This window comes from Convolutriloba macropyga, chromosome 8 (assembly GCF_964194025.1).
Source record: "Convolutriloba macropyga chromosome 8, txConMacr16.3, whole genome shotgun sequence".
Classification (NCBI taxonomy): Eukaryota; Metazoa; Xenacoelomorpha; order Acoela; family Convolutidae; genus Convolutriloba; species Convolutriloba macropyga.
This window is the reverse complement of record NC_134475.1, coordinates 24,589,811-24,600,273: the sequence shown is the minus strand read 5'-3', so window position 1 is coordinate 24,600,273 and position 10,463 is coordinate 24,589,811. Positions and strand designations below refer to the sequence as shown.

At 32.6% G+C, this 10,463-nt stretch overlaps 1 protein-coding gene across 2 annotated transcripts; it reads right to left on the bottom strand.

The window, feature by feature from the left end:
* Window positions 1–940: 940 nt before the first annotated feature.
* Window positions 941–10,027, bottom strand: LOC142344029 (uncharacterized). 2 transcript variants are annotated; one of them, XM_075395481.1, is made up of 3 exons: window positions 9,804–10,027; window positions 4,570–5,114; window positions 941–1,264 (listed from the first exon to the last, which is right to left on the bottom strand). In XM_075395481.1, the coding sequence occupies exons 1-3, from the start codon at window positions 9,862–9,864 to the stop codon at window positions 1,196–1,198; spliced, it is 675 nt and encodes a 224-aa protein (XP_075251596.1). In that variant the 5' UTR covers window positions 9,865–10,027; the 3' UTR covers window positions 941–1,195. The 2 variants fall into 2 exon arrangements, with proteins under 2 accessions (XP_075251596.1, XP_075251598.1); XM_075395483.1 differs by lacking the exon at window positions 941–1,264 and adding an exon at window positions 1,764–1,802.
* Window positions 10,028–10,463: the final 436 nt, after the last annotated feature.

Genomic DNA, 10,463 nt, shown 5'->3' with positions numbered 1-10,463 from the left:
CACAAACTCACGTTCATAGTGAGGTGCTTCTTAATTTTCCTATTGGCCGAGAAGGCAAGAGAATTAACTCTTTTTTATCTCACGGAGAAATTATTGAAACTCCAAAAAATAATAAAAATCTAAAAAGCTGAGAGCATCAATTATTGATTTTGTAGGCGCCTGTTTTCTGCTTTTCCCCTCTTCTAAAACCGCAACAATTATGGTTTTCTTGGGGGCTTTTTATGAGACTCTATTGTCTTTCCCCTGAAGCAATCTGCTTCATCTTTATTGAACTTGGGGGGAAAGATCTGCATTGCAACTGTCAAAAGCAGAAGTAATTTAAATCAAAAGAAACTGTGGTTTTACAGGCCGCCTACGTTCAACAATGTACATTTTCTATCCTGGATATAAGCGAGGAGATCCAGGCCTAAAGTTGTGTTATTTAAATAAGTCGAACTGAGTTGTTTAAATACTTGTGTACTGGTAGTCTTAATAAGCGTTAGTTTGTTTAGCGCGCGGCGAAAGAATGGTTAATTAGCGCCTAAATACGTTGGCTCTAATGCGGGATTAATTATCCGCTCATTTGTAACGGCTCTCGTAATACTACAGAACGTATCAAATCGAAACAAATGGAGAAAAAAGAAAAACTTATTAGCCTAACAATTTGTTAGCTAGTCTGATAGATAGCCTTCATCAGAAAATAATTCAGGTGGTTCTTTTTTTCATTTCTAAACCCAAATTCTAAACTAATGAATCGACCAAATTAGCTGAACAGGTCTTGTAAGAGATGATATTGAATGCACTAGGTGCACAGAAAACATATAAAAGCACTTTTCTGTCAACTAAAATGTTTTTTGGAACGGCATGGCTTGATCAGATTTCATTTAATGTCAACACCGCAACTTGGGAAGTTTTTTCTTTCAACTTATTTACAAAATTGATTTTTCCGTTCATGCTCGCAGAATGAATGAAAATTTTAATTGGAATTACAACATTAGTTAAACAAAAAAGTTAAATTGTATTTCAGAGCGATATTTAATCAAGCTGGCTACAGGAGTAGTTCAATTAGTAGTTCAAGTTACAGGAGTAGTTAAGTATAGTCACTTTTATTCGCATGTCTTCACAATTTTCCACGAAATATCACAGCCGAACGTTTTGCGCGTGTGTGATAAGTGGGCGCTTAAATCGGATCGGCCATTACGTAACTTGAATAACGTTATCTTCGATCCATTGTCCCAGTTTTGCTTTCGATCCATTGTCCCAGTTTTGCTTTCGATCTATTGTCCTAGCACCGGACATGACATCAAATGAGGGATGATATAAATTGCCTAATAATGAATCGTTTTGCCCGAAATTCCAGTGGCATTTACTAAATAATCTTTTTGAAATTTTCTCTGCTCTAGCGCAAAAGAACAAACAAGAGCTCTTCTGTTAAAAAATTCTTGCACCTGTTTTTCTCTGTCACCTCGATTGTATTATTGATTCTCCCATTTATGCCAAACAAAGTTAATAGAAGTTTTACATGTGATTACAATCTTAATCTATCTAAATATAAACTTGACTTCCATTTGATTTCAAGCTGGCTACAGGTGTACTTCAAAGCAGTCAATTTCAGATGCATATCTTGACAATTTCAAGCAATTGCACTGGAGTGTGAATGAATATTTTTGATTGTAGAATATAAAGCTATTGTCCTAACAATATTGAGGACAGTGATGTTTTGGTATTGATCACTTCTCGTTATAGAATTCATTTTTCAGGGATAGTAAATGAATCAACTTCCCTCATTCGATATCAGTTTCCTATTTGCCGCTAGAATTCGCCTAAATTCATTGGAGTGTGAATCATGATGAGCTTCATGTTTAACTTCAGCAAGGTTTAACCGTTTCCCTAGTCCAAACGTGATGTCAAATTTGAAATTTTTTCCAAAATAATGTCTAATTTACAAAAACTCAGACGCAAAATTTGCAAATTGTTGCACACCCGGGTAAAATTTTCAAATATTTGCAAATTCAAAAAACCTGAAATAAGCGCACTGATGCACTCAGACTTGCTTCATCATATATGCAACCCCACTTGGAGTATATAACATTACCGCAGTTGATGCAAATGTTTCAAAAATTTTGCTGTTAATATCTCCTGGTAAATATACGTTCAACAGAGTAAAGGTAAATTCACGTTAAGGCAAAATTAAGCCTAGTGTTACCTTAAATTCTCCGTAAATTTTCAACTGAAACAAGATAAATATTTACTTTATATAGTTATTAAAGAGAATTTACCTTCTTTGTAACGATTTTTTGTAATGTATATAGTATACAAATACTAAGTTTTATCCTTAATAGCGTGCCTATTTATTTAATTCTCCTGCAACAAAGAGAAATACAATGGCAAAACAATTGAGAAGAACCAAAAAACTGCCTTCAGTGGTCATTAACCAAACTAAAGTTAAAGTAATTCAATATCTGATCACTGTTGCTTAGATAGATCCAAGATGTCCGCAATTTTTAGGATTCATTTTTTGGTCCCCCCATTAAAGAGGGCATATAACGTTCAAGCATTCAAGCATACGTGCTATTTTTTTTACCATTAAACGTGCCTTAAAAATAACATGTAATTTGTAAAATGGACATAAAAACACTGGGGGCAAAAACAGAATAGATCTGATTATTATTTTCAAGATGCCCATTTTTATTGTTTTTTGTTTTTGTTGACGCCCAAAATATGCGTAGCCCGTATCCTGCATATTTTGACATTTTTCGAAGTGCGGCAGTTTTCAGATTGCAAACACAAGGTCAGATTCGGGAAACGTTTTGCAAATTAACATAAAATCGTGGTGAGATAAAATCGTTTGCACATTAATATGAGAATTAGCAACAGCTTGCAAATCCTGTTTGCAAAAGTTTGCGAATTAATAAATTAATTTTCAAAATTTAAAATTCAGTTTTCGAGTTCCTACAAAGTTGACCTTAGGTTTGAACTAGGGTTATATTCAGAAGTGAAATAAAGATCCAATTATACTAAACGTCAAAAGTAAGCTATCACCCCTAATTTTTACGAGGTAAAAACTTTTTTTGACGCAAAATTACTTCATCGTGCAATCAAATATTGGGTTTTAGATCATTGATACCTCTGCCTGGTGGTCGTGATTACTTATGAAATTTGAATAATACATGCCAGTAACATACCAGATACCTCAATGTAAAGCTGACGAACTCATTAAGGCCATTGTTACCTTAAATTCACCACCGTAAATTTTCAACTGAGTCAAGATTAATATTTACTTTATAGTTATTAAAGAGTATTTACCGTTTTTGTATCAATTTTTGGTAATGTATATAGTACAATAATACCAAGTTTTATCCTTAATGGCATGCCTAATTATTTACGTTTCCTGGAACAAAGTGAAATACAACGCCAAAATTTAAAAAAATAAACAAAACTGCCTTCAGTGGTCACTAACAAAACTATAGTTAATATAATTCAAGACCAGTCTTCAATATCTGATCACTGCTGAATTTCTCTTCTTTATACAAACAGCTGAGATAGATCCAAGATATCCGCGGTTTTTTGGATTTATTTTGTTTTTAATCTCTCCATCTAAGTGGGCATATAACGTTGAAGACTGCAGGCGTACGTGCTATTTCTTTTTACCATTTAACGTGTTATATATTAACATATAATGTGTAAATGGGACATAAAAACACTGGGGCAGAAATAGAATAAATCTGATTATTATTTTCATAATGCTTATTATTACGCATATTATTATCCCAATGTAAAGTTGACAAACTTCACCCAAATTTCATTGGTAAAGAATGGTCACAAAATGTGATTTACTTTCACGTTTGTGTAACTAAGATTGAGAATGCATTAAGTTAAACTTTAGAAAAAGCAAAAATGTGAATAGAATGTTGTTTTGTAACAAATTTTTTTTAACAACGAAACTTGGATGGAGTTCATGAATTTTACATTGGGGGTATCTGGTAAGTTACCGTTACATATAATCTGTTTTACTTATTTTAATGTCATGAGTAGGCAAGACAACTAGCCACGAGGATCAAGGGTGTAAAAAAATTTCCGAAATTTGATTGCAAGATGGAGTAATATTCCGTCAATGAATAAATGTTTACTTCGTAAAACTAGAGAACGCTAACTTACTTTTGACGTACAGTATCTGTTCGAAAACGGATGACTATTTTGCAAGATTCGTACTATACGACTGGTTTTCTTGCAAGATCTTGCAACATTTTGGAAAAATATCTTCAAGACGATGCGATGTAGTCGTGCGAGACTGTACCAAAAATCTTGCAAAATCTTGTTGCATAATTATTCGTTGTCGACTGGGGAGGTCTGAAATATAATTGGATGTTTAGTTTTTCCATACTTTACCTGACGCCCCATCATAAATTATGGAAAGTATATTAATTAATGTTCATTTCAATTATTATGAGCTTGACGTGTCCTATCACCAAAACTGTATCTGATCTATATAAAAATACTGGATATTTTTTAGCTTTAGCCTCCCGACTCGAACGCATAATATCGATCTTTTTTTTACAATCCAAACCATGAAAACAATTTCCTAAATACATTTTTGTCATCATTGCCATCATCGTCATCGTCTCGTTTTTGCGTATCGCTCGATTTTGTTGTATTGCTCGCATTTAAATCTTCGTAAATTGTGTCGTTTATTAATAACATTTCATCAATCGTTTGGTTGAAAATTTCCTCAGATATGTCTGTTTCGTTGCTCAACAAAGTTGTGTTAACAAAATCGTAAGTTTCGTTCACGCCGCTGTTCAACTCATTTTCAATTTCTGTCATGTTTATATCGTCGCCCTCGTCGGTCAAATTGGAAACCGCATCGTTCGAAGTCTCGGAATTGTTCGAAAAATAAGAAGATATGTTGGTATCATCTAACAATTCTTTCAATTCCTCAAGCAACATTGCGTAACTTTGTATTTCGTTCACACTTTCATTTTCTGTTCCGTTTTCATTGTCTGTTGAGCTAGCCGAATTGTAAATGTCTGTAATGTTGACGTCATCTGAATCTGTATCGTTATTAACAGCATAAGTTGAAATGTATTTGCCAGTGGAGTTTGTGTTTTGTGGAGTTGTGTTATTGTTTGAGATAACTGAAATAGATGGTTATAGATACAACGTTTAAAAAAACAGTAGCAGTCCCGTGAAAGCAAGCCAAAGAAAATTGGTTTTTTAAAGCAAAGCACTGTAAAACTTGAGAGGAATGTGAAATTAATAACTCAATGCGAGGATTGCCTTTATATCTCTCCTCACATAATTACGAATTTTAATCCAGAGACTGAAATTTTGTCTAAAAAACGAAAAGAGCCTGAACTAATTACAAAGACAGGATTGAAATAATCGTTTAGATTTTTTAAAAAAACGGAAGACAACTTGACATTATTTAGCTTAAATAAATCATCATTTTCTCAGGCTTTTATCACAGAAAGGAAAATAACAGTAAGGAAAAAAGAAAATACAAACTTTAGAAATTGATAACTATAATTTTCGAGCTTTAAATTCTCTAAGAAATCACAAGATTAAATGAATGAGTTTAAATTTCTTGGATAGTTTTGAATTCAAAAATGTAACATACTTCTTGAACATTGATGAAAATCCTGTTGATTAATTCGCATTCACTGAGTTTTTGACATACTTTCTGGCAATTTGCAACATGCCGATCGTTTTCATTGTTACGTCCACTGGACTAATCTGCTTCTCAGACATGGAGTTCCAAAAATCTTGGTGCTTCTCTAAAAGTTACTGAATCTCACTTAAGTTTTAAATTGATGATATCGACTCCCTCTTACGTTTAAAAAAGACAATACCGGATCTTTTCTACTTAAAAAAACATTTATAATGAATTTTTCTTTTATTAAATATCGAAGAAAAACGACGATAACGACAAAAAAGTAGAAAAATGGGTCGTTTGGTTAGCAAAAATTGACAATACCGACTATTTCTTATATTTAAAAACCGTACATTTCTCAATGAGCGAAGAGAGTGATAACAAAATTGAGACCAAAAACTCATAAAACGTTACAGAGACAAAATTCCACATTTAATTCACATAATTTAAATTTCATTTGGCCGTTTCCATTTAACGAACCAGCTATCCATGTCCGGTTCTCTCTCTCTTTCTCTGATCTTTTTATTACCTAAACAGGTAACTAAAAAGATACATTTCTCAAAATTCACTATGACAGGACATGAAATAAGAGGACGAAAAAGATTTGACATCCTTTCACTATCCTCCGATGAAAAATCACCGTGTTTCTCCTCAGTTTTACGTTTCAACGAACATACTCAAATACGCTTCCGGCAATTTAGAAAAAAACTCACAGAACTTTTTGTTTTTTATAAGTTCGACAAAACTTAGTTTCCGTATTTGAATGGTTAATAACCTGCATTATGCAGCAAAAAATATTTATCTGCTATTAAAATCTGCGTTTACAAAACTCATAAAAACCTGGATTAGCTGCAAATTACAAACGTTTTAACGTTTTTCGTGTTGTTCGTAGGAAAAAATTTTCTTCCAGCTTCTGTATGTTGGATATTGTTTAATTTGCTAAAACAGAACTTAACTATGAAAAATTTGAGTTCTGCATTTAATGATTTTAAAGCTTCAAGTATTTTGATCTCAATGTTCGAAACGGAACTTTTTTTTATGAGGAGTGCATGATAACATCATTTTTCTGTCCTACGTTTTCATAAAATTCTAAAACTGGTTATCTTTTCAAGACAAACAAAACAGACGAAAGAAACACTTTCACGAAAAAAGTAAAGAAGTCTTTGGTCAACGTATTAACTTAGAATATAGAAAACAAACGGCTCTTATTGCATTAGATTTCAATATTGTAATCGCACTTAACTATGAAAAGAAACTTTTGTAAAGTTTTTCCAAAAAAGCTTGTAATTTTAGGTTTTTAATGAGCTCAATGAAAAAATTAATATTTAAAATCCTTTCAATCCTTTTGCACTCTGTATCTAGTTGTATCTAACATTTAAAGAAACTAACCCTGTCAAAGTCATACCAAACACAATACACAAAAGCACTCACATACATACATACACCCACACAATCACACGCAATAACATACAAACACAGATAAACACAATACAGGTTTGTTTCGCGTGGAAAACGGGATACAGACTCTTGAGGTCCGTGTTTTGACAACCTTATAACTGAAACCAATTATTAAAATAGTTTGTCTCTGAAAACTTTGAGCTGCTGTTTCATCAGTATAATGGGTCATTTCTTTTTAAATTTCTCGGACGTGTTACCAGCTAGATTTAATAAAAACAATTTGCGTTTTTTAAAAATTTCAACACCGCATCTCGTAGAATGTATAAAATAAATTTTCTAATTATTTTAATTTTGAAGGTTTGAAAAGTCTACATCTATTGTGAATAAAATGTAGGTGAACCTTACAAGCTGTCCTTAAAGGTTTTTTTGGTAGCATTGAGAACCTGTGGTTCCCAGTAAATTTGAAGTTTCAGCTTTTTTAAAACTTTCGATGTTTTCAAATAAGTAAAAAATGTTGAAAAATTTTAAGTGAACTGAGAATTAAAGAGGAATTTTTCATGATCTTCGAAAACACTCATCGTTTTTAAATAAAGACTTCCACAATAAAAAACTATTCTGACGGGTTTTTGCCCTCCAACTCTTCTTGTGCCTAATATCTAGGGTAACTTAGAAAAACGTCATTAAAGTCTCTTCGTGGATAGCTTTGAAGAAAATTTTCTCTCGGCATTATTCCATTTGGTCTTTTTCTTACTACTTTGAAATTTTCAAAGAAACAGAAATTTGTAATAATTTTTATGTGAACTGAAAAATAGAAAGAAAAATGTTTCATCTTTCGAGAGCACTCTTGCATTTTTCTATAAAGACACATGCACAATCAGTTAGCTATTTGGTTTTTCAGTTTGCAGAAACTCTCGCAGAATGCAAAAACAGTTTCAAAAAACAATAAATAAGAGAAAATTCCATAAAAATAGTGTGAACAATTTTACTAAGGTTTTAGGTTAGCAATCAAAAAGTTCTCTATTTCTCAAAACTCTGATGCATTGGGTTATATAAGCGGAGATTAGATCATACGACGACAAAATAAGTAAAACAAATTGAAAAATTTTTGAATATGTTTCCATCTCTTTTTCTTAATAATGAACTTGGTTGAATTGATGCTGACAACAGGAAACCAGTTTCTTAACATCTTCGTGGTGTTGAAAAACTAAAAAAACTCTGAAATGATTTGTTTGCAAAAATGACTCCAGAATTTTTAAGTGAACTCAATTTTTTACTTTTAGTTTAACATTTTCAAAGTTGAATTTTTTCTATTTTGAGAGCTCCCAATTGTATGATATCTTTTATTCTCCAAGATGTCTTTTCTACCATTTGGTTCATACTTATATACATTGGTTATTACAGTAGTTTGAATCAGAAGAACATATAGAGACGGATAAAAAAATTTTTACGAAATTTTGAGGAAAAAAACGAAACAATTGATTTATTCTTTTCAAAATTTTTTGTCAAATGGTTAAATATGTTGAGCTTTGGGCTTGAAACTGCAAATAATTACCCCTGAGAAACGAAATTTTTTTTAACATAATTGAAAATACTACAAAGTTCTCCTTTTGTTTTAATATTGAATTTCAACGCGATCTGTCCCTCAAAATTTTGAAGTGTTCCCCAGTTTCATTTTTCTGATAAATTTTTCAAGATAAATCAGAAATAGATCGTGAGGGCTAAAAAATGGTGTTTTTCTTTTCTCTACGATGCGTAAATAAAAAGTGGAAATTTGACTGAACAAAAAAGCGAGCCTCGCATGTATTTCCCCCCTTTTGAAAAAATGTTGGTACAATTTGAAATATATCTCTATGCTTAAATACTAAGATATGAATGCATTTTTCTTAAAAAGAAGAAGAGAACTCTTTTTTATCCATTTTCTGCTTTGAATTAGTCCATAGTCAAATGAAATGAGCAACCTATATTCCAAATTAGTAATCAACCAGTCTCAAAAAAAATTGCTACTATGAATTTTGTTTTCGCAGAGGAAAGCGAAGAAGCGTGGTGTTGCCCTGAGAGCTGATGAGGACAAGAAATACGAGTATTGCGCCAAGATCTTTAGCAACAATGGAATATATATCATTCCTGTGGAATTTGCCACCTTCGCAAAATTCATTGAGACACTAAGACACTAGACACTCAAACGAATAGCCATATTGTGCGATTGCGGCTTTCAATTTTTGTGTAAATTTAGGTCAGGCTGTCTCAGCTACCACAATACGTGGCTCTGCTACCGTCTTGATTGATGACAGCTTATGGGCCGCTCATGAAAAATAAACGAGTATATATTCGATCTCATAACTGCTTCACAAACCGGAGAAGGCCTATTGCTATTGCTCGGAAGGTAGATAATTCACACAATCAGGTGGCACGTTTTTGCCTTTATCTCACTCATTGAGTGCCAGCTTAATCAGACCATCCCTTACATCATTATATTCATAAACCACCCAGAGAGATATATTAAAACCCCGGAAATTGATTTCTATCTGGAATTTTACTTTTCTCAGCTCACATTTGAGACGATTTTTTAATTTTAATGAAATGTGTGATGATCCAAGTGATTTATCCAGCACCAATTATGTAAGAATTTGATGTAGAAAATTTCCAGACTGAGATAAAGCTCATTTTTCTGACTGCTGTGTAAAAAAAGTTGACAATCGGCTTAAGATTTTGGCAAAAATGGTTACAAGTTACAACACAATTTTAAACCTTTCTCGGCTTCTCAATAAAGAGTTACCTGTTCTGAAATCCGATGCCACTAATATCGCAAACAATGTGATAAAAGCATTTCGCATCATCCCTGAGAATTACTGTTTGTAAATTTAATCGAAAATTGATAGTTTAAATTATCAGCGCGTTTATATTCCTTTTAACTCCTACCAAATACAACTAAAATATATGGCTTGAGTAATTACGCTCGCAAATTTCACATCACGTTAGATCACAACTGAGTCCACAAGATCATGCAGAGCTAAACATCTGTGATTAAAAATTTGACATACAAAAAAGGAGGCGACATACGTTTTGTTGTATTCAAGCTATGTTATTGCAATCTGAATAATTGTGTCATGAATTTTTTTTTCGGCAACCATGTCTAGCCGCTATTGTTCTTTCGGAAAGTTTCCAAAAGATTTGTTTCTATGACATGGAGTGAAATAAATATTTCACATGTGTGTAACTCCTCCCCTATGTTTGAAGTTTGATTTTTTTTGTTTAAATCGGCAGGCTGATACTGTGAAATATCATGCTATTAATATCTGAAATGTCATGTCGCTTTCCCGTTCCGACTCACTTTAGTGGGGGAGTAACTATATACTCAACTAGGTTTTTTTGTTCGGTCAATCTTCACCATTCGATATGTTCTTCGTACAAAGTTCTGAGTGGTATCATTAGAAAA

Coding starts and splice junctions, on each gene's coding strand:
- LOC142344029 (XM_075395481.1), bottom strand. CDS start 9,864: ATGATGCGAAATGCTTTTATCACATTGTTTGCGATATTAGTGGCATCG. Junction 5,115..9,803: donor GGCATCGGATTTCAGAACAG/GTAACTCTTTAT, acceptor CATCTATTTCAG/TTATCTCAAACAATAACACA. Junction 1,265..4,569: donor ATGGCAATGATGACAAAAAT/GTATTTAGGAAA, acceptor GTCCGGTGCTAG/GACAATAGATCGAAAGCAAA.